The sequence below is a fragment of the Alligator mississippiensis genome, chromosome 7, assembly GCF_030867095.1.
Source record: "Alligator mississippiensis isolate rAllMis1 chromosome 7, rAllMis1, whole genome shotgun sequence".
Lineage (NCBI taxonomy): Eukaryota > Metazoa > Chordata > Crocodylia > Alligatoridae > Alligator > Alligator mississippiensis.
The window spans coordinates 65,902,512-65,927,696 of record NC_081830.1 but is presented as its reverse complement, the minus strand read 5'-3'; the positions used below and the strand labels follow the sequence as shown (position 1 = coordinate 65,927,696).

At 40.4% G+C, this 25,185-nt stretch overlaps 1 protein-coding gene across 1 annotated transcript in view; it reads right to left on the bottom strand.

The window, feature by feature from the left end:
• Positions 1-2,626: 2,626 nt before the first annotated feature.
• TIPARP (TCDD inducible poly(ADP-ribose) polymerase) overlaps positions 2,627-25,185 on the bottom strand; it is a 35,432-nt gene continuing 12,873 nt past the window's right edge. Inside the window, exons 3-6 of the mRNA XM_006258729.4 lie at positions 14,293-14,461; positions 11,268-11,449; positions 5,072-5,347; positions 2,627-4,042 (exon numbers count right to left, since the gene is read on the bottom strand). Coding sequence (XP_006258791.2) covers positions 3,595-4,042; positions 5,072-5,347; positions 11,268-11,449; positions 14,293-14,461 — 1,075 coding nt within the window. The 3' untranslated portion in view covers positions 2,627-3,594. The remainder of the gene's footprint in view (positions 4,043-5,071; positions 5,348-11,267; positions 11,450-14,292; positions 14,462-25,185) is intronic.

The window sequence follows — 25,185 nt, the reverse complement described above, 5'->3', positions numbered from 1 at the left end:
GTCCTGTTTGGTGGGCAGACAATTCTACTACCCCTTTTAGCCTCCCTGTCCTGTTCTGGCAGCCCTTTTTCAGGGCGAATGGAGAGATGGATTTGGCTTTATCAAAGCTGCTCCTTAAGCCAGGCATCAACTCCTGGCATAGTGACACCATGATGAGACCTCTGACGTGCCAATCAATTTCAGAATGAACCATGCTAGTTAGCCCCATGCCTTCCTCCAGCCTGGCATAGTTAAGAGTTAGGGTCTACTCAATTTGTGATTTCATGGAAATGGCAAAATCCAGGACTGTCCATAAAATCAACCTAAAAATATAACTAAACAAAAATAAGATGTTGGCTCCTTCATGGGAGTCAGCAGTCCTCACTGCCATGACATGGCCTCTCAGCCCACCCTGTGGGAGTGAGGGGGAAGGCGCCAGCTGACGGGGGTGCAGGAAGATAGCAGCTGCTCCTCGTCCTTCCTCCTGTGCTGGGGCCTCTCCACCAATCAGCAGGCAAGGGGAAGGATTGACAGAGCACATCTGGAAAATATCCACAGAAATTGCTCTCTATGCTGCAATCAATCCATGAAAATTAGTTTCATCGCGAATGAAGTAGATCCATAGTTAAGAAGGATCCTGAAACAGCAGGATTGCTGGGGTTCTATTGCAGAGCGGCCTGAGGAGGCTGTTCAGAGTCCACTTCTGCATATTTTGAAATAGCTGTCTGCAGTGACTTCCCTCCCTCAGCAGATAGGGCAATGTATAGGCAGGGTGGTAGCAAACAAGCTTGCAGCTACCTACCAAATGGCCGACTAAAGTCTCAGGCTTTGTGCACTGCCTAGTTCTGTCAGCAGAACTTCAGTTCTGCCACACACACACTGAGCCTGCACCCAGCCCAAGCCCTTTGTGGTAACAGATCCCTCCTTTCCACTGCAGGAGTCACTCCCCCTCTGCCACATGCAGTGAAGTTCCTGCCACCACCCAGTAGCCAAGTGAAGGCACAGCCACACTTTCAGCTGGCTGCCACGGTCCATTCAGCAATGGATGCTCTCCAAGCGCGCTGCCCACTCTGGCCGTTGAAGCAGAGCTGTGCCAAGCCACAATATGCATACAGGTGCACCCATGCTCTGGTGACCTGGCCTTGACAGCTGCTGCCTGGCACCAGAGGTGCTGGCAAGAAAGGCAGCCAGGCTTAGACAGTTACACAGTGGAGACAGCAGCGAAGCTGCATCATCAGGGAGAGGTCTGCCCAAGCCACGCAGCCCTTTGGGATGGCATAGTTACCCAACAGCACAAAAGGCAGGGGTGTGGCTAGCATCACAGCCAACTGCCTCGGATTCACCAGCCTAAAGGGTCAGGTACTCATTTATACTGGTGCAATTGGGGGCAGTCTTTGGTACATGTCCAGAGCAGGGGTCAAATTCACACCTTTGGCTCCATAGAAAAGCACCTTAATCTTTCTGCTACCACAACCTATTGCAGGCTGTAACATTAGTGATTCACCATTCAGATGAAAGAGCTCTCTGAAGAGACAACGTCATGTGGAGCTTTAGCCCTGTCACTCAGACTCCTCATCAGTAGCCAGGCCATGCACGCACTGCTAGGGCAATGGGACGGTGCCACCAGGTTCCTGCCGCAGGGGCCAGAACAGTCTTAACTATTACAGAGGAGAAATGAGCACAGAGGCTGTAGCAGACCTTGAAAGGGGCTGTCCCAGTGCTCCCTTACCAGCAGCTTCCCCAACCCACACAACATACTTTTCGTCCACCAGTTCTCTTACCTTCGGAAAGTCCGTATCTCCTCAGGAACCAGGCGCCAGCCTGAGCCCAGCTCTCTTATGAATGTTTTTCCCTAAGGCATTATCTCATCCTTCTGTGAGGCTGAGCTAGCTCTCCTCCTACTGCCTGAAGGAGTTGGCAGTTAACTGGAGCCAGCTGCTTAGATTCCCACCTCCCTCATTCAACTTATCCATGTGATGGTGCTGCTCCTTCCTAGGCAGCAGCAAAGCACTTCTGGGGGAGGGGGATTACAGCCATGTGGCATTGCTGACACAAGAACCTTTGGCCTCTATCTCTCAAGTCTTGCTTCTGTGGGGTCACACGGAGTGAGCAGATGCAGAGGTGATGTCAAAGCAGCAAAGGAAACTTCCAAAATGAGCTGAAAGCTGAAGTTGATCCACAGCAGCACAAAGCACTTGGACCCTGATGTTCATTTCACAATAGTGTGAGATACCTCCGTGTAAGTTAGTGGAGTTATACGAGGGTACTGTGAACCCAGAGCATAAGCCGTTGGGCTACATATATGCTAGAAAAGGTAATTCTGTCAAACCCTGATGAAGACAGAGTAAATTGTAGCTGGGTGACAGCTATCACCTTGGAAGCAAGCATCATAAAATTCTAGTGGAGACAGGGCCCGAGTGTCTCCAGGACACATTTATGAACTGCATTGCTGAAATGAGACTGACTTAATTGGACAGTAAGAGAGCACACTGAGCAGTAACGCTGATTAATACACTTGAGATGCATTCATTATTTAGCTAAACTGTAGGATGTGGAGTGTCTTGTGGAACTGCTGCCTTTTCATGTCACGCAGGTGAAACTGGTAGGATTAACTGAGACTGGCAAAACAAAATAGGCTCAGAAGATGTGGAAGGGAGGCATGGTCATTGTTTAATTATTTAGATTTTCATAAAATGTAAATCATCATTCTAAAATTACTTCAGATTCCAGTTTAAAGACCATTTTTTCATTAAAAAATGTACCTATGTATCTAGATCTATGTACCTATGTAACAGAAGGAAATGTTATGTGATGGACTCAGGTAATTAAACCTAATTGAACAATTCAGTGACGCACACTAATATGGGGAGTTCTGCCACTGACCTGAGTGGGCTTTGGTTCAGCTCCTGTGTAATCTCATCAAAATGACAGCGGGTTTGCTTGATTTACTTTCCTAAAAACCACAGTGATTGTATTGATTGCGCTGTTACTCTTAATTCTTCAAGGACTGCAATCCCTATCATCCTTTCCATAATTTTGGCAATGATCAATGCTAATCAAATTAACATGTATTTGGGCATCCGTTTCAACCCTTTACCACTAGGTTTTTCCCAGTCCTCGTGGAATTTTCCTAATGTTCCAAAATTAATTGAACAATCAAAATTAGTGGTTTAGCTTGATCCATGACCAATTCTTTTAACCCTCTTGGGTACAAATTATTTGAATCTTTTGATTTAGATCAGAGCCCAAGCAATTTTCAAGTCAAGTGTAAATCAATACACTAAACACTTAATTTAAATTATTTGCACAAACAAGATTTTTAAACATGAATATTTACTGACATAAATAAACAGTGTTTTATAACAAAAGGCATAGATTTTTCAGCTATAAACAGTGGGAAAATATTTACAATTTGCACAAACATAATCAAACAGCAAGTGCACAGTTGGTCACTTCAGAGTTTCTTTTCTTTTTTCTTTTTCTGTAATAATAAAGCCGTCTCTCCTAGCCAGTAACTTTACTGTGTTCTGTTAAGTCCTTATTTTCTCACAAAAACTGCTACACATCAGATAAAGAGTTTATCAAAATGAATAATTTAGCAGCATAGATGGTTTTTCAAATGGAAACTGTATTACTAACTTCTTCATACTGAATAATAAAATAAGGGTAGCTCTGGTCATCATTAAAAATGACAAAAATTTGAGGCTCAAAATAATTGTCCACACAAGAGTCATAAAGGTCACTAGTGATGCTACCAGGGTTCACAGGTGGAGGTCTCCTCATGGTATGATTGCCAACTGTGTATCTTCCTGTCAGTACTTTAGCCAAGAACATGTAATGAACCCCCTTGGGGGACCTTTTGGAAAAATTATGAGAGTAGCTTGCCTTTCTGGCAAAGTAACTGCCTTGTCCAAACATGGTAGCATGCTTCCCACAGACCCGGGGATCAAAGTTGTGCTTGCAGATTCCATCCACAACATCCTGGGAGGTGCCATGGAAGAGGTGCCGTTCGTTCATGATTCTGTCAAGTCCAGTCATCTTTTTAGACATGTATTCCTTTTTCCTGGCATAAAAATAAAAGAATGAATTTTATGAATTTGCAATGCACATCTATGGATGAAAAATGCTTTATGCCAGAGTTTGATCCTTTTGAACACTAGAGGAAATGGGAATGCATTTGCATAGACCCTAACATGGATCTTCTCTGTTTAAAAAAAACCGTGCAAATCCAGTGCTTTTGAAAAGTGCTGAACTGATGGTGTTAGAGACAGAAACTCTGTTATTCACAGTAATGCAGGCAGCAGCACTGCATACTTCCTGATTTATCTTTGCCACATTTGGAAGGCAAAATTGACACCCGTGTAAAATGTCTTGGTATTATTCAGACCATTGTAAGAATGCCTAAGTAGGACTTAACAGACGGCCTTTGTTGGGGGCTCTCTCTGCTAAGATCAATTTTACTCTTTGGCCATAAGTCAGTCTCCATGGCCATACACTCCCCTGAACTTCATTGACACTGTGGTGGTAAGTTTGGGGACTGGATTAAAGTCCACAAACTCATTTCACTCCCGTGACTGAACAGCTAGGGAATTATAACTTTCAATTATCCCAAACTGATCTGGATTTGAATGAGCAACCTAGAGATTAAATGCTTCTATGGCCCATCACCAATCCCTGAGACATCTGTCAAAAGTCACTCTTTACTGCAGAGATTACTTGAAGAAAAGAATTAGTCATTGGTTACAAAGGCAGAATTGATTGCACACGGGCTGCTCTGCAGTGACAGAACAACCTTGTGTTCTCCAAGTTGTTTATCTAGATATTTTGCACTTGTTTTGATGTTTCTATGAAAAGATATTTTACTAAACATTTCGATCTGCAGCATGCAAACCTCCTTTAACAAGCACTTTTAAGATATGTGTACACCAGAGTTTATTTTTCAAACAAAATTATTCAAGCTCTTGTTCATTCAAAATAGATTTCCCAATGTTCCTGAATTCTCTTTAACACTTAGCTTACGTTTCACAGCCAACACTATCATTTTTATAGGGGGTGCCTAATGACAAATGAAGAAACATTTGCATTGACTCACCTTTTATATTTCTCCCAAAGAAACTGGTTTTGCACTCTCAGTATTTTCAAAATTCTGTATTTGGTCTCTGGCACAGTCTTGTGAAAAAGATTATAAATGGTTCTATAGCTCTTATCTTCCTTAGAAACAGGCACTTGGATGAAGTCCTGAGTTGGATCCATATTAATCCAAGTTTCAGGGTAAAAGCTGGGAGAGGTAACAGCAGTTGGAGAGAAGACTTGGGAAGGGACTGGTTCAGTTGATGGAGAAGGAACTGGAGGATTGCCACCCAGAGTCCTAGGTTAGGAAAGAGAAAGAGTTTGTACTTGAACATTCCCACATAAAATACTTTCAAACTGTATTTATTTAGTCAATGAGATCTCTTAAACAATTGCTGCCTGACAGCCACGCCACAAATTACATAGCTCAAAAGCTTGTTTAAAAAGAACATACCAGGTATTTCATCTGTTTAATGCCTAAGCATTCAAACCAATGCCAAAACTCGTTTAAACTTTCATGGGTACAGAATCCTACTAGAAAGTGATGAAATCTTAAAGCAATTGCTATTAGTGCTGTCTAACCAAAATATGATATCATCATCACCACCACTATCATGTCTTCTAATCTGCAGATAGATCCAGAATAAGTTGCTACCTGAGCTGCTGGCAGAGACTTGTTTATAAGACTCCAGCACAGGCAGAATAGAATGCTACCAAACAGGAATATTTCACCAACTGGTTGTGAACCAGTAACTGTTTCCACTGAACCAGCAGTGTTTGTTTTTGTTCAGAATAAGGATAGTATTTTGACAGTGTTCCACCTCAAACTTTTTAGCACATCTTTCATGTAACAGAGATCTATCTACCTGTCTTATGTCACTGTATCAATAATTGGTAATCATAAACAATAATACAAGATATGATACATTTTCAGGGCTCCCCATGCTGCATTGAAGAAAGCCTGGCAGAATGAGTTGTTCCCTCTTATGCAGGCCAGATGCAGAATTGCATGCGTTTATTTTCAGCCTCCATGCTGGGGAGTACTGCCAGGCAAGAGGTGCAAAATGGGAGGTGGGGGGAAGAACATTTTTGCCTGTCATGGTCATGGCAGCAAAGAACCACATGTGCCAGGAAGAGGGGATTTGCAAGCATGTACTGCACAGGCACCTATCTAGATTTTTAAAAAGCACAAAAATAAATAGAGTGGATAGACTCCTGATTCCACTAAGGGCAATTGGAGTATTGCTATTGACTTCAGGGGAACCACAATTCATTCAGCATGAACAATCTCAGTCTTGCAACATACTTCAGAGCGGGTACATGTAAGATCTGCTAAATTTAGATAACTAGCATGGTATTTCTGGCTTACAGTCACCTGAGTACAGACTTGAATAAGCAGCCTTATTCAGGTGAATAATCTTTAGTCTCACTGGGCACATCTACATAAAACACTTACTATGCAGTAGCCTAATAACTACTCAGTAGGGTGCCAGTCAAAAAACCATGCTAATGTGCTACTGCGCAGTAAGTGCCAAAAAAACCCTGTGCACTGGCACTACTATGCAGTAGCATGAGTTACTGCACACTGAATTAGTATTTGGTTAACCAAGTACTAAACTTAATGTGCAGTAACTATGGCACATTAATAAATGTGTAGATGTGCCCACTGAAATCCAAATAGCAGAGAGTCAAGTTCTATGTCCTTGAACTTTGAGGACCAGATCTTCAGTCACAATAGCTCAGCTGAAGTCAGTGGAAGCACTGGAGACTATGACGCTTTTCCAGACAAGCATCTGACCTTATCTTAGTCCAGTTTCCATATGGAAGTAGCAGGGGAGAAGGAAGTAGATACTGACGCTTTCTTCTGATTCTATGGCCAGGCCACAGTGAAGACAATAAGCAAACAGGAACCATGAATAAGCAATTTGGTGTTTGCAAGATTATGAAGTCCATACTGGGAGTCTGGACTATGAAGTCCCCACTGGGGCTCCAGCAGACTAGACTGTGTTTCTGTGCTTTTTACTCCCATTTACAGTGCAAAGCATTATGAACAGAATAATTAAGTTCTCATTTCAGATTCATTCTTATTGGCAGTATGAGCCATGAAGAGCTCAGGATAACTTTCTGAAAAAGTTACTTTTAAACTGATCAGATTGGATTTGGGTCCTAAAAAGGCAGTTAACTGAGATTACTGTAATGCCATTTTTAAAGAGATACATTGCAGAGTACAGTTACACTTAAAACTATTACCTCGCATAGCTCTTAGATGTTGTACAGTATTGAAAAGGAGAACCACTAACTACACTCTCATCTCAGTTATGGTGATAAAAATCTAAAGAAGCTTCAGTGACTTCAGCTCTGGATTTCTTTATAACAGTTTAACTGGGTTCAGAATTTGACCCATGACGTCACATACAGTTTAAAGGAAAACCAGAGGATGGACTGTAAATGTTCTTCTGAATAACAATTTCTGAATCTGTCTGAAATACTATGATGCGGGTTTGTTTGTTGTGTTTTTGCTCCTATGATCAAAAGGTCAGTGGGTAACGAGATTACGATAGACCCTCACTAAATCACCCTAATGACTAGGGTGCAGATTAACAAATGTTCTGGATTACTGAGTATGTGAGCAAAAACAATAAAACCATTGCATCACTTAATGTACTTTGTTCATTTGTTTTGACAAGAGTAAATTAATTGTAAGCATTTATAATACAGGGAAACCATTAAAAAGTCAACATTTATCAATGGTTACAACACATTTAGTGCTATTTCTAGTAACCTATTCCAAGTTTATCTCTTGTTTTAAATATAGAGGAAAAACGTGGTAATCCCAGATCTCACTGTATGGTGACTGTAGGCAAATGCTGACTTTAATGACACTGGACATCACAGTGAACTAGTGAAGTAGTATAAAACAGCCTCAACTATACGACCCCCTATAGCAGACTGCTGTCCTTTTGTAAAACATGATACCGTTGGTTTATTTGTAAGAATTATCAGGTCTGAATAAGTGAATCAAGAATTAATGACATTTCCAACAGGGAATGGAAATTTCACAGAGCATAACCTGGAGATCATGCTGTCCATCTAGGAGATAAGATGTCACCCACAGGGTGCTGAACTCTCAGTGGACCATTATTAAAAATCAAAAAGGCGTTGTGGGTGCTCAGCACCTGTCAGAACCACATCTTTATGCTGCAGTAAAACAGTCTCAGTAGCAAAAGAGCAGTTGGATGTGAAGGAAAACACCTTGGGTTTTTATTTTTCCCCCAAGATTAGAATCAGAATTCTTATAAACAGGAACTGAAGTCCAGGTTTGTTTGCTTTTCTCCAGTTGCCTTTTACAGCTCTCAGTTTTCCCCACACGAGACTGCAACTAAAAATGTTTCCAGCAATTACTTGTTTTGAGGCTCCGAACAAATTAACTTTCACTTCACAATTATGATGCTATAACAATTCAGTGAGCTAATGAGCATTCTAGCTCTAATACAGCAGTTAAATCTTTGATTGGCCCAGCATGCCAAGCTGCCAGTCAGACTAATGACTTCCACCCCTTTGCTAAGAGGACAATATGTTCCTAACTACTGGACTCTGACAATAATGTTTCCAGCTGTGCTGGTGAGATCACAAAAATGGCATTTTTATGAGTTCTAATCAAAAAGACTACAATGCAACAGTTCCTCATTTGGCCTTTGATGGGTGAGCAACTTTGCCCCCAATTGATTTGATAATAAAACAAGGAATGCTTCATCCCTAATTATTCTTGAAAATGATAACTTTTTTTTTAATTTGTTTTTAACAGGGCCCAAGCTGATCATTAAAGAGAATGAAAAGCAGAGAAGTGCACAGTAATCTGGCAAACTTCTGTGCAAGGACCCATAGCAATGGTCCATCAGTCAGTAACATCCTAAAGAAACAAATGCAGGGAGCCTGATGGGAAGGAGCCCCTCAGATATTATTCATCTGGTAAGGTGAAATGTGCATAGTTGCCACAGTGAAACCTTTGCCAAGCGTGATTCTCCACATAAACTGGGCACTAGGGACAAGGGGTAGGGGCTGCCAAAATCCTGCAGTGTTGTAACAGCATTGGGGTGAAATAAGGATTTGCATTAGGATAAGGATTACGAGTGAGTCAAATGTTCTGGAGTCCAGATACATACCAGATGTTTGTTCAAACAGATGCAAGGTCAAGCTCCTACATCCCTACAACCGTCCCCACTTGCACAGGCCTTCTCTCAGGGCAGCTGGCCTGCCCTTCTTCTGCGCTTGGGCCTGAATCAAGAGGTCCCTTGCCCCTCTGCCTCAAATGCTTTAGTCTGCTTCAGAGTGCATGCAGCAGGAAGGACAAATCATACAATACAGGCTGGTTCTTCACAATGTCATCCAGTTGTGAGACCAAACGCCCTCAGGCTAAATCAGTAGAAACAACGTATCCAGGAATTACTTTATAGTATCTGGCACTGCTGATACTATGTAACACTTCCAAAAACACTGACTTCTAGAAACAGTAGACTAAATCCTGCCATATTTTACACCCAGCATAGCTGCAGGCCTGGTGATATTACCAGCGTGTGCTAGATAGGAATTCGGGATTAGTTCCCTTTCAGGTAGTTTAGTACCACTCCGCTTTCTGGCAGAAAGCATTGTCTGGTCTCCCACACAAGGCTGTGCCTGGTTCTTAACACAAGGGGTTCCAGGGATATAGAAAACAGAAGGTTCCTCATATTCTTTCCCAATATGTATAAGGCAGGTACAAGGCTGTTCACAATGCAAAAATAGGTTTTCCCTACAAGCTAAAAATAGTTTGCAAGGAGGAAAAACAGGAAAAAGTGGCCACTCAAGAGGAAAGTGTGTTAAAATGCAGACCCAGTTCACATATGATTAAGTTTCTTCCAATTATATCCCCTGTATTTTTGGCCACTGTTTTCCATTAATGCTCATCTGCTTTCCTGACTATAAATGGCAGACTTCATGACACAGGATTCAGTTCCACAATCCTTACTGAGGCAAAACTCTGATTGACTTAAAGGGATTGGGAACTTCAGAGGTTTGCCCTGTCATGTTCATTAATGAAGAGTGAGGTCTGAAAAGGCCATTAATGGAATTGTGCTTGCAGGCTATTTCTTCACATTGCTCCCATGGGTTTTTTTAAAGCTGCCCATTTTATTTCAAAACACAATTATTGTATTATATGGAAGTGCTCTGCATTATTGGCCTGACTTTGGGAGTAATATAGCCACATGTCTCATAAGACAAAAGCTGGGGTTGCTTGTCACCTTTTGGGATCCAACTACTAATCAACCATTTAAAATTTGACCCAGCTGCAATGATTACAGTATGCAGATACCTATTTCATAGACTAAGGCATGAATCAAAATCTCAGCTCTAAACACATGGAAAAAATAGAATGTACTTCCAGTTTTGAATGTTATAGCTTAGTTCAGTTTCTGCTATAAACATCGTACAGTCACTTTAGCACTGGCACTGATATATTTTACTACTGATTTTACTTAAGCAACTTAAGTTATTTTACAGTGAACGTGCAATCCAGGCCCACATCTACAAACGCGTGAAAGTCATAGAAACTACCTTAAACATAATTCTGAAAGTTATTCTTTGCTTCCTTATCTGAACTGCTCAGCAGTCTTGCCATGAACTCTGAAACATTTGCAGAATTACATGTTAAGAGGCAGCTGCACTAAGTTGAAGGTGAAGGTGGGAGTAAGTTTTCCACACTTTTTAAGTCTGCTGGTGAAGAGTGCAAATAGCTTTTGCAACTTTCTAACTGAAAGTCCTATGGGGTCCTGACCAAGAAAGTACTTAAGCACATGCTTAGTTAAGTATATAGTAAAGTTCCACTCCTTTCAATGGGAACTAAGTGTGTGCTTGAGCGGCTTTTAAAAAAAAAAAAATAAAGGATGCCCTACTGAATCATGGCCAATATCTACAGAGAAAAGAACAATTGTTTTTGTTTTTTTTTCCTGTTTTGAAAAACCCACAAGGGTGAAAATAAAAGTACATGAATTTGAGATTAGCTACCTGAAGCAACTATTAGTGTTAGAAATTATAAATAGGTACTATTTCTACAGATGGCCTAGCCAATAATGATAAATTCCCTGTGACATCTTAAAGAAGGAAAGGCATTTATCTTGAAGATACCTTTTAATTAAATTATTTGCTTCAAAGTAAATTCTCCATCTCTCTAAGACACTTACTGTAAGAATGGCATCAGCACAACACACGAGCGAAGGAGGGGCCTCCTCTTGATTTCTCTTCGGAAACATGCATTTTGTTGGAAGCCATCTTTGATATTTAAGATATATTGATTGTGCCAGGTAACAAACCGGACCTCCTTCAGCCCCCGGCAGCTGGCTTCTTCTATCAATCGTACAACAGGCTGTTTTGAGAAAGGCAAGCAAAGTAATTTATAGTGTTGCAGAACTTAAGGGCTGCAAAGACCTCAGGGGGTCACCTAGTCCCAGTATGGCCAACCCATGTGGCACCACAAGTGGTGCAGGCAGCCTCTGTGCACATGGAGAGGAGAAGTAGACAGAAAGTAGAGCAACACATTAAAAAGGGAGCATGGAAGGGTGCAGAGGGCAGAGCAATAGACTGGGCAGGGACAACGGGGAGGAAACAGAAAACTGAACAACAAATCAAGCAAGGGAAAGGGGCTGGAGTGGCACTTGAGAAGGATGAGGAGCTTATACTGTAGCAAACCTGCCAAAAAGGTTGGCCTCCACTAATCTAGTCCATCCTTGTGCTCTGAAATGTGATCAAATTTCAAATACACCTAGACCCTCCCTGACAGATGTTTGTCTAAGATGCTCTTATAAGACTAATAATGACAAGGAGTCTACAATTTCTCTTGGTAACCTGTTCCAACTATCCTTATAATTAAAAGTTATTTCAAATGATCTAACCTAAATCTCTCCTGCTGAAAATTAACCCAATTACTTCTTATCCACAATGGAGAAGAACAATCAGTTACCATACTCTTCATAGCAACACTTTACATATTTGTAGACTGTTGTTGTGTCCACACCATTCTTCTTTTATCAACATTTTAAAGTGCAGTGCCCCAAATGCTAAGACCTCACCAAGTCAAGTAGAGCAGAATAATTGCTTCTCAGCTACTCTTGGTACAACATCAATGTTAATATAGTATAGAATAACATTTACATTTTTTGCAGTAGCAATATATTCTTGATTCGTATCCAGCCTATCACCCCCAAATTCACTTGTACAGCATTGATGCCTGCCTATTTTTTCCCTGTTATGTATTTAAGTATTTAATATTTCCTTCCTAATCTAATCTTTGAGTATGTTTATTTAATTTCACATGATGGCAACTTAATGTGAAATAATTAACATTGCTTTCATCTTCCACTACTTCTGTACTTTTTTTTTTTTTAATATAAAAGTGCAACTGCTGTGTTCGGTTACTACACCTACAGTACAGAGATAAATGGGAAAGTATTTTACAAATTATATTATCAACCTTAAATGTCTGTTACAGAAGCAGTACTAAAATGAATTATCGTGTGTAATAAATTCTTCATATTTTTATTCATTCATGTCATTGATCTGCACTCAAAATGTCCTTCATTTAAGGATCTAAAAGTGTGTTACAAATGTTAAATAAGTCTCATTACCCCTGTGAGAAAAATAATATTCTTCACATTTTACAGAGGAGTTAACAAGACACTGCAGAGGAGGGATACGTGATTTGCAAAAGGTTATACTGGGAGTCAGTGGTAAGGATGGAGCATAGAATATAAAAAACCTGACATTAAACCATTCATATTCTTTCCCAAAGTGAGTTTTTTGAACAAAGAATTGATCAAACTGGGAAGAGTTTCCTAGGAGTAAGCCATACTCCCTTGAAACTAACAGATTTGACCAAACTTGCTCTTAAAATTGACAGTAAATGTTAGGCAGCTTCCCACATTTAACATATTATCACGGGTCATTTGGGAAGCAAAAGTTGAGCAAAGCACAGTCCTCATTTCATTGCACTTTCTGCAGGCCAACTATAATACTGAACTGCCTGGTTACCTTCAATAAGCACCCTAATAGTTACATACATTTTCTACATTTTTAGTTGGTTTCTAAAGAAGACAAAAAAAGGAAAACACACTAATCTAAAATGCCTATGAGCAAAGTGCTGCAGTTCTGATGGTTCTGGTGCACCCTTGGAACCAATTAGTTTCATTCTTTGAGTAGCAGGGGAATTTGAAAACATTGCTTCCTGAGTCCTTGCACTCTCAGAAGAGGCAAGTACTGTGAAGACTCAGTGGCTCAATCCATTTTACTGACCACTTTGAATTGTGGTTATTTCCCTATTTTTACTGGAACAACCCTAAGTCATCTTCAACCATAATGACTTCTGCTCAAACTGAAAATGACTTGACTCCAACAAGGCCACATTGTCCTCAGTTGTTGGCAGATATACAAAAGGAACAGGGCACACAGGAAAGAGCAGGCTGCACTTCCTGAGTACATGTTCTGCTTCTGCATACTGGAGAAATCTAAAAAGGATTCTGCTTCCTTGAGATGCTATCCTGACATGATAACCTGGTACTACAATACAGTGCGAGTTCCTCCACCCTGCCTCCAGTGCAGAAGCCTAAATGATACGACTGAACACAAAAGATAAAAGTCATTATCCTGCCTCAAGTGACTAATGTGAACTGCAAGAGTTTGGGCATGGAACTATACACAGGATGGGGTTGGGCAAAATGAAAATAAAAGGGTCAACCTATATGCAGGGGCTGAGTGATCACACACAGCTGCTACTGCAATTTTTGGATAGCGGTTGAAAAAACACTCTGGGTTTTAGTTAATGATTCTATCTAATGGTAGAAATGCTAGCCAAGTCCCAACTCCTTCCATTCAAACACCCACTCCCTCTAAACTCTCACCCTGCAGTTGGACTTGTGGAGTCCTGTTGCGCTGAGGGCTTTCACCCATATGATACTGGGAGAACTTTGATCTCTCTGAAGCAAAATCTGAGGTCTGTTACACATTACTTGATTCATAATAGAAGTGAAAAGCATGCATCCCTCTACCAATGAAGAGCACTGGTCCTTGAAAGAAAATCAACGTGCAGAGGGTACCAATTATTTATTTATTTTAGCAAAAAGGCCACAAAGGAATTATATGTAAAATCCTTGAATATACACTTTTAAAATTTTTGGGCTTCAGGCTAAAAGCAGGTTTTTGGGAAGGTTCAAATACCTCAGAGTACTCTCTCCAGCCAAAGTGGTCCCTGCAGAAGTATTTCCAAACTGTATAGTAGTTGGAGGGGGATCCAGTGCAGGAAGGTGTGGAGAGCCTCCGCATTTGGTCAAATTCAGCTGTTTCATACAGTTTCATAATATTCAAATCCACCCAAAACTCGTGTCCCCTGGAAAGAATCAAAATAAAGAATTCTCAATATTGAACTCATCCAAAAACAATTCAGGGCATCAGAAACAAAGCTACTGCAGTATGTCTCAGCAGCACCATGCTTATCCGCTACCGGTAATCCAAACCAAGGCAGAATTCTGAGCATGCTACGTAAAATTCTGTACACATCTCTCACAGAGCCACAGGGACATCAGAGGGGTTGTACATGCTGTAAGAGGGCTTGATTTGGGCCTGACCATTAGAGCCAGACTGTGAGAAAGCAGGGCTTAGTATGGCATATGGCTGCCTCATAGTGGGGATGCAGTTTGGCAGTCAGGAAGTTTCAGAGCTCCTGCATGGATACCTACTGCTCCATTCCTTTGGAGGAGGCAGGTGGTCCCCTCCCTGCGACTAGTCAGTGAGGAGGAAGAGTTATGGAGTGATAAACCCGCGTTCATTCTAGACCCTTTGTAAGAGTGCTAGGAGAGGATAATTACTGCACTCTTCCCGTCTCAGGGATCATTGGTCTTGGTTGAAGAGCTCAGGGGTGGAATGCTCCTTGCCTTCTCCCCAGAACTTGTATGCACATGAAAGGGCTAGTGGCAATCTAAAACTGAATATATTTCTTAGGACAATGGTGAAGAAATATGGTCTAAGCACAGGAAGAAAAAAGGCTTCTTACTCCAGAGATATTTGCTCACCATAGATGAGTTACAGAATGATAAATATACGCATTCTTGATATTTGGAGTATCCTATCTGAGCAAACACATCACACAACCATATTTGATGAAGCAGCCAAATACTATTCAAAAGGTTATTCTTGTGAAAGTTAGTGCTTCAGGGGAAAAAAGGAATGTAAATGTCTCCAGATGAGGAGCATCTGCTGCTAATCCACCGGAGAGTTCAATTATCTTTCATCACAAGTGCAGCAGAAAAGGACTGGCATAATATGAAAAGGAAAACTGATTTCACTATTATGAAGCTTATGCAGAAAAATATTTGCTTTTGTTCTGCTAGCTGTACTGCTGCTACAAAATCAACACTAACATGCAACTTCATAGAAAAATGATTTAGTGCTTTTAGAAGGATACGAGAGCAAACTGGTACTACAGATTGAGAGTTTGATACCTTTTTTACCTCAAGGAAAAAAAGTAACATTCCATTATGGAGAAACTGTGTTCAGCAAAAGTGGCTTCTCATACTGGTTTGATGAGCAAGTGTTGAGAGAAATGAGCCACATTGAAAACAAAAAGCATTTTGAAAACCATGTGCTAACTTAGCAGTCCTTGGCCAATGCCATCTACAATAGTCAGCCATGTTATTTGAGACCAGTTTCATGGGAACAGTACAGATGGTCCCAAACCTCAAATTTTGACTGATCTGGATCTGAACTTCTTGGTAGTCTGCAGGTGTTTGGACCTACATGCAATTCTTCAAAGTTCCAGGCTATTTGTTGAAAGTGCTCAGATCCCACCTTCAGTTGAGGCTGTGTACAAGCAATTCTCAACCAATATTTCTAACTTAGCACAGACAGAATTTATAGGAGATTTCTTAAGTGAGGATCATAGACTAGAAAGATTGGAGATGAGTGTTAATAAGTGGTTTATGAAATTCCAAAGTACATCTCTCCTTGATGATAACCTTTAAACACATTAAAATCCTCCAGATCTTTGATAAATGTATTACAAATTTATTTACATAACACAGTTATGTTACAGATGGGCATAGCTCCACATGGAGGTGTGGGCTAGACTATTGGACCCTTAATCATGTTGACTAGCAGCTTGCTCCTGGGAGTAACAGTATCACAATCTAGACCTGGGATGTTAAGCTCCTTGGAACAGGGAAAGTGTCTTATCTACATTCTGCAAAGTGAAATATACATTTGGAGATACATGTGAGTTTAGTAATACAATATTCTTCCTTGATAATTTATATATTCTCATAGTAATCTCAGAAGGGATGTGTGATATGTGACCCATATTAGTAAATAGCATTTATGCATGTAGGCACTTGCTTGCTGTTCTTCAGGAACAGGAATAGTTGTCTTTAAACTGCCATAAAACAAATTTGCCATAAGCATCCATGTCATTAGCCAAAAAGAAACCTATATAGAAAAACATCTCTGTTAAAACTCAGCTTATCATTAGCCAACCAGCTGAGAAACACTTCAAAGGTCATTGGTTTATTAGCAAATTGGATCTTAAAAGCAGAGATTCAAAGGAACAAATGATTCTGCAGGTTCACAGAACAGAGTGCAATGTGGCAGCTTTGTAGGCGTAAAAGCATGCAGCAGGCATATGTGCATCTGCCAGTTTAAAATAATGACCAATTCCTCTGAGCTCAGACAGCTAGTGCTTATGCGATTTAACACAACTCTTATAAGAATCACATTTCTTTAGGATTAGCATATTCCTCAGATAATGCTGTTCCATTTTTAGATTTCTACCTTTACCACTTTTATACCTTACTGCAATTTGATAGTTGTTATTGGCAGCTATTAACTCAGAATAAAATAATCTTCTGAAAATCATAAACATGGCATTTAACACAAAATGAAATATTCCTTCTTTGCATTTAGTGAACCATATTTTTGCTGGCTGAAACATCTGAATAGACAGATTGTTTTAACTACCTTTGCATGCTGAAACCATAAAAATGTTTATATTATATTTTACACAAGTGATGGATTTAAATATGGATAACTGAAACTCTGTAATTAGTGATTTGCTTGAGAAAGGCAGGAAAGACTGCAGCTTATCCACACCCTTGTTCTGTATGCTTTCACATTCTATTGGTGTTCTATCAAAATATCACAATAAAAAGGTCAAATCCCAAGCACTACAAATCACCCGCAATGTACTGTGAATGCCCAGGGAGATGTGCAGATGCTTGGCACGCCTCTGTACCTGCTGTTATTCTTTATTTGTATTTGGTCTCATGAAGTGCTAGACATCTTCAAAGACATACAAGAAGGGATAACTGGTCCTGTTCCCAGGAGTTTCTACTCTAGGTAATTGGTCCAATGGTATTTGGATTACAGACTGGTGATACTGCTTTAGTTTAGCTCTCTATTTATCCAAAAGCTTCAAAAATAGAAAAGAGGAAAATAAGTGGATATATTATGAAGTACCTCTCAAACTACTTGCTCCTAAATACACTGGGACACATTGGTTTTGTAGGTCCACTGATATCAACATGGAGGCACATCTAGGATGGACTGGACCTATTCCCTTTCAGAGACACGCGATTTCTCACTAAGAGCTTTCAGTCTCATTGTGTACAATAGGAATAATTGTTTGCAGTAAGAGTAACTCATAAGACCACCTCCTCCTTTTTCAAATTCATCTATTGCTACGCAAATCAGGTTTTGCCAAGTCAACAAATATTGATCTCTAAATGGTGCCATATGTTAGCATACAGATTCAGATGCAAATTCTGTTGAGAAGACATTGTAATGCACAGAATCTTTAGAAAGATTAACAATGTGTTCTCTGCGTGTATTAATGGCACGTGAAATCATTACAGTTAGAATCTGCGTATGACAAATAGCTAAATCCTGAGTAGGAGGCCTATTCTAATATCTTGTGTGTTTTATCATTAATAATTCATCCCATGCAAAAGAATGTTTATAAGTTAATTGAATCTTGCATTCCACCGCATGTTTTATCAATGCACAAAACACCCACACTCATTCATAAAACGTGTCCCTGAAGCCAACATTTGTTAACAGTAATATTCTATATTTCAGATAGATAACAACAGTGTATACAAAACCAAGATCAAGTGGAAGTGATAAAAATAAACCCATTGATAAAAACAAACAAACAAAAAAACCACAACATTCATCCAAAGAAATTACCGGTATGAATGTGCTGAAACTGAATGTTGGTCTGAAGAATACATTTCCTGGAGTGGGGACAAAAAAACCCTCAAAAAACCCCCACCTTCCTGGTAGGCAGTCATTGTGTTCCACAACAACAGGCTTCAAACTACTTTATTTGAAAACAATGTGTGAAATCATGAGGAAGTCATCTCTGTTGAAAAACTGAGCTATATTATTATCTGATGTGTTGTAGGCAGGAGTATAAATGTGATTTCCTTTGTGAAATTCCACATGAAACCAGTTGGACTCTGTTGTAGGGGCTGTTGTTTGTTCATACCAACATAAATTTTAAATGTAGATCATGGTGAAGTCATAGAAGAACTACTTCGCTTCATTTTATTTTTTAATGCAAAAAAGTCATTTAATACTGTGTTTCTTCATGCACAGCACACCTCTATATACAATATGCACCTGGTTTTTAAAAGGCAGAATGAAGAAAAAAAGTCTTCCATGTAGTAAATGAGTAGCAGCAGCTAGGGAGCCAAGCCCACTCCTCATGTGATGGGTCTGGCCTCATGGGCCAGGTCTGGGGCTGTGTGATGAGTCTGGACCTGTACGCCAGCCCAATCCGGTGAGCGGAGCCATATCATCTGGCCGGGGTGCAGAAGGGGCCGCCCCCACAGGTCTGGAAATTTGGTGGTGGGGAATGGTGGCAGCATTAATTGACTGCCAGAGCCATGGCAATTAAATGTTACCACCAGTCCCATTGCTGTCAAATTCCTGGATCTGTGAGGAGCCCTACAGGCGAGATCCAGCCAGCAGGTCCTTTGAGCACCACTGGCAGAACCTGATTTTACCGTACTTCCTTGCTTACAATGTGCACTCCAGTTTCCACCAGCCAGTTTTATAGGTAAGAAAAATACAGTACTGTTATTTGTATTTTTTTGGCACTTGGGGGTCTACTGTACTAGGAGTTGTACAGATATAGAACACAAATATGATTCCTGTTCCCAAAAGTATAATCTAAGCATGCTTTCTGATTGTGTTCTATTCCCAAAGCAAAAAATCCCAGAAAACAAAAAAACCCTAGGAAAAAACCCCCAAACATTTCACAGCTTTCCCTTCACCCCCCAACAAGATTCAACCTTCCAACAAAATGCAATGAAATTCAAAAACTATTGCAATAAAAATGATGTAGCAAGTTATTAATACAAATATATTTATAATTTAATATTTTTGATAAAAAAGTGCTGGATGACAAATTTTCCTACCAAACTTGATATTAATATAATTATGAACAACTGCCAAGTATAGTAGAACCATGTTTGCACTAGGTTTATGCCAATGCAAGTATTGTAAGGAGCACAGGACAATCTGAAAACAGAAATAACCATCTTTTTCACCCAAAATGTGCTTTCAAGGCCACCTACTTGCACTGGGAGCCTATTTAAAGCATTAAACAAGTGATTAAAGTTCAAGGAAGACCAAAACCATAAATGCTGAATACTGCTTAAATAAATAAGTTTCACAGGCACTGGAAACATGGCTCACTTCTGCTACATGACTGATGTTCCTAAACCTGCTAAAATACAGAACCTGACACACACATTCAACTATGCAACAAGATAATTAGAACCAAAGTAGTACTATCTGATGGGATTTCATGAAGCTATTATCTTAGGTGAATATACTGCACTGTGTGCCTATTTTAGTAGTGTCTTGCTTAGCAACCTATAGACTTATAGGGTTACCCTTCCAATACCTGGCAAAATGGCTGCATATAAAAAATCTACACTTTGGCTGCACAGATTATTTAACTAGGCAAAAAACTGTCTTCTTCCAACTGTTTTTCTAATAGCTTTTCAGCCAACTTCAGCTATAGGAAAAGGTCAATTTATTCTTTTCCATAGTAACTACAACATTGTGCTATACTGTTCCAATAGACTGAATTACAATAAATCTTTCCCATACTTCTGTAACTGTGGAGAGTTTATTTGTAGCTGAGTTGGTAATTGGTTCCAACTATAGCCCTATCTATGTTTAGCATCCTTGTAACTTTGGCTAGCAAAGATGCCTTGGACTGACAACAGTGTTTACTCTGAAAGGTAAGTAGTTGTCTGTAAAGTCTGTCTGAGGGAGGGGCCACACACACACACACACACGCGCGCGCGCACACACACACACACACACAGAGTCCAGCCACAGCCTGCTGCACATGGCCAAGAATGCAGCACTGTATGTGGAACAGTACTCAGCAGGTAAGTGTGCTAAAAGATTACCGTGGTAAGGTCACTTGTATAGCAGGTATATAACCTTGCATAGCAAGGCTGTCTAACTGGCATCCTACGGGTCACGTACAGCCCACAAGAGGCCAGGTTGCAACCACTGGGCTTTCACCCATCCCCCGCTCTCCCCCGGGGGCAGATTAATGAGGAGCAGTATGGGGAGCTGAGGGTGAGCCTGTGATGTATATGGGGAAGGCAGCAGTTGTTTGGGGCTGGAGGGGGGAGGGAAATCACACCTGCACAGGGCAGTACTGGGGATGCCCATGAGGCCATATAATGCAGCAGGGGGTCTTGGGGTGCCCATGACATATTTCAGCAGGAAGTATGTGGGGGGAGGCAGGGAATATGCCCATATAGTGTGACAGTGTAGGGGAGGGAAGAATTGAGTATAGACGCATGAAACAGCAGGTGGGAGTGTCTGCATGGCCAGGTAACCCATGATTTTCCTGATGCAGCCCCTACTGGTGTGGCCCCTAGGAGCTTAGAAATTGGCAGCCCTGGTGTGTGGACTAGAACAGTGGAGTCTAGTAGAACAAGCAGGATGTGGGTTCTTCAAGCCACTCCCTGAACTATCCCCAAAAGAAACTCCATAGAATAATGTTCTTCATGCTTTGACACCATTCATAGGGATATTATGTCAAGGTGCATCCTCTGGCACTAGGGTCAACAGGATTACCCCAGTCAATGTTGTTCAACATTTAATCTGTGGGAACTGCAAGGAAGGCAATGGTGCAGACTAGTTTAGGAAGACAGGAAGCCCATTCAAACATTGTGTTGGGTCAGGAACTATGACTGTTGCCTGTATGGGGGACAGCTTGCACGGTGGAGCAGGAATGAGTCCCTAGACAACATGTAACTACTGGTTCTCAACCTTTTTAGGTGCAAGACACCACTCGGAAAACACCAGTTTTTAGTTTTCACTTGTTTTTTTGAGTACAGAAAAATAAGAGAGCAATTCTTTTGTGGCAAAGAACTCTAAACCACAAACAGGTGAGAATGTTTTTAACACTATGAATTCATATTTGAAATCTCTTAGTTTATCTTGTTTGCACACCTAACAGTGCTAATACTGTAGAACTCCACAACACCCTTGAAAGGACTGAAGGCACCCCAGGATGCTGCAGCACCCTAGTTAAGAAGTACTGGTATAACAAGTGGTAAAATACTTTTTTACTCCTATAGTACCTTCCTCCTGGGAATCTTAAAAGACTGCACCAGTGCCTGGTGAGTGTTCTGAGGTACAATCTCATGAGATGGGCAGATATCATCATCCCCATTTTACATTTTCCAAACTGAAGCATGGAAAAGCTTGAATGACTTGTCCAAAGTCACTTGGCAAATCATTGGCAGAGCTAGCAACAGAGGTCTCTGACCAAACTGTCCTTTTCTTTGACTGCCATCTTGATCATCCTCCTTTGTAAAACTGGGCTGCCTATTTGTAATAAAAGAATAAGCATTTCTGTATCCTCATGAAGGACCTTTTACTCTTATCTGAAAATATGTGTTACACACTCTAAAATAACACTGACTTCCATAAAGTTGCACCAATGCACTAGAGAAAAGAATTTGGCCAAACTATAAAGAATGCAAAGTTGCAACAAAGCCAACTAGTAGAACACCTTGTGCACCTACTAAAAACAAAGGTCACAATTTAAGGATGATAACCTGCTAAAATAATGGGCCAAGTTCATTTTGGGATAGGAGAATAGGTTGTAGCTGTGTAGATCTAAGGACATAGACAGACAAGGTTCTTTAGATAAATCCGATATCTTTTATTAGATTAACTCAAATAGTTGGAAAAAGTTCTTCTTTGCAAGCTTTTGGCCACTAACACCCTTCATCAATTTGAGGAAGCATTTGCAGTTGGTGTGTGCTCTATACCTGGATGAAATGGGAAGGGGAGGGGAAAAATGAATGGAGCTGGTAAACAGTGGAAAGGTAGGATGGATTCAATCCATTTCTTCTTCTTATTTGCCTTTTGAGTTTTAGCAAGCGGCTCGTCTTCTGTACACAATCCTTTTATCAAGATAATACAACTGTATACACTATGTAAGAGCACAAAATTAGAAGGAAAATTTTTTTTTTGGACTCTGAAAATAAGTGTGGATTTTACAGACTACTCTGAAGTTCAATTATATGTCATGAAACTTTGTGCACAGAGTTCAGAAAAAGATGCAATCAATTAACAGAGGTCTGAACAGGAAATAAAATTGAGTTCCCATCAGAATGAACAGCTGTGATAAGGCAAGATTGTAAACTAAGAACACTACCTTAAAAGTAGGCAACTTAATTTCATCTCAGTGACTAAAACACACTCTTCCCCGAAACAGCAAGTGAATAGTTACCTTGAATAGCTTTTAGACAACTGGGTGTTCAAGCAAGTACAAATTCTTCTTTGGTGTACATCTGCAGGGTTGGTTAAACTGAGCTCAGCCAATCTAAGTCATGAGAATACTGGCTGGGTATTCATACTTTCTGGGTAGCCCACCATTGTCCACAGTTAGTCCTATTTTGCCTTATTCAAAGCTAATAGATGTATGAAGTCATACACTGAAATGCAGCTCAGTGCAGAGGGACAGCTCAAGACTTAAAAGCCACTTAAACTCCAATGTTAAGGCCAAATTTCTCCTCGAATGAGGTCAGTCTAAGAGAGTACCAGTAACTTGGAATATCAAAACCGTGCTCCAAAGCCAACTGAGTTCTATAGGAACCTCTCTAGTCTATTCAAAGGGCTTTGAATCAGGCCCTGTGCATGTTAGAGGAAAATCAGATAATACTGGGAGAAAGTTTTCCCATTGACATTAAGAGGACTGCATCTGGACCTCACACTGAAGTAATTAATTAAAAAAAAAGACAGGGCCGAATTCAAACTGGTGCAAATCAGAGCCATTCAACCAAAACTCAATGGAGTTGCTACAGAGATTCAATATCAGCGCCAAGAACAGAGTTTAACAGTCCTGACTCAAGTCCTCTGCTCACATAGAGATATTCCTTTCCTCAAAAGATATTTGCTCACCCCCCAAATGAAAGTCATTGCAAAAATGTTGCCATCAGGTAAAAAAAAGGTTGTGAAATAAAGCCAATTAATTGCAATGAGTCTCAGAGAAAGGTAGTGTTCTCATGGTTTTGAACAGTGCAGCAATAAAACATGTGATTGAGTTTTGGGTGCTCACTCAGGAAGACAAAAAGCAGAACAGGAACACCACCCTAAACAGCAATATCTAGCATTGGGGCAAGACTAAAACTGAGAATGACAAATACGATGTTTACTTCTGAGCTTCTCTTTAAATGTGCTTAAACAGAAATATGAAAAAAGGGACTGGCAGAGCACAAAATTAGTTGATGGGTATTTTGTTAAATACGTCCTCTCCCCACAACATACAGCTTCTTCTTTCAGCTGTGACTGTAAAAGCTGGGAAGACACTAAACTGCAAGGAGAATTCAGAAAGGGAAATACATGTTATGAAAAACAAATTTACTTGAGGAGGTGAATATTTATTCTCTGCCAGTAAATCAGCTTTATTACTTCCCCAAGATTTACAGAAATGTCAGCTGAAAAAGCAGACTTTTGTGTACAAACGGGGAGTAAAGAAAGGCCAACTGTTGCCACCTGCACAGAGAGGCAGGCTCCAACTTCAGCTACATTGTTGTAAATATCAAATTTATACCAGTGCAACTGAAACAAGAATCAGTGACCCAATATCTCTAGTATAATGATGATGTCACATTTATGCAAATTTTACCATCATTACTGGATATGCCATAGTTTGGCATGTAATTCCCACCTGTCCTTTTATTTGCATTAGAACATATATACAGAAATCCTTAGCTGGTGTGTACTGGTGTAACTCCAATAAAACGGGCAAAGGTACACTGATTCACACCAAAGGAAGATATGACCTGCAGAGTTTATAGGCTAGAGTTACTGGAACATTCAGTTTGTTTTGCATGATCGCAGTAATACAAAAAGCAGCCATAAAGCCAGCTTAATTGGCAGGGTAGGCTGGGTTCATAGGTACCACAAGAAAGGCATGAAGCAGCCAGAATACACCAAAGAATTTCAGCCCTTTATCTTAATCAAAAGAATTTAAAATGAATAGTGGTTACATGAAGGGCCCTGTAGGAACATCCTTTGGTTGTCACTGATCAGCACGGAAGTGGGCTAGCTTTTCAAAGTCCCTGCAGCCAGTGCAGCTGCAATAATACACGAGCCCACAAAAGTCTCATGGGTATGCACAGGCTGCGCTAAGTGCACCTGCAAGAACTTTCACATTCAAGGTCGGGATGTTGCATCTGCACACATTTTTTTGAGAGTTTGAAGCTGGAGGCTTGGTTCTGCTAAATTGGAGAAATCCTACCGACATCAAGAAAGTTGTACCAATGTAGCCGAACACAATCTAGCCCTTAAAAAGTACACTCAGAGAGCTGAATTAAAAAAAAAAAAAAAAAAAGTATAAAAGCACATTCATCAGAAGACTTTCTACTCAATGGTTTCTGCAGAATGAAAGGGCACCTTGTTCCTATCATCTTTGCACTTAAGTTTGATCTTCTTGCAACGACTATGTTTCCATTCATTTGCAATGGTCAAGTGGGTGGTTCCCAGGAAATAAACAAAATATAGCAGTTAAAC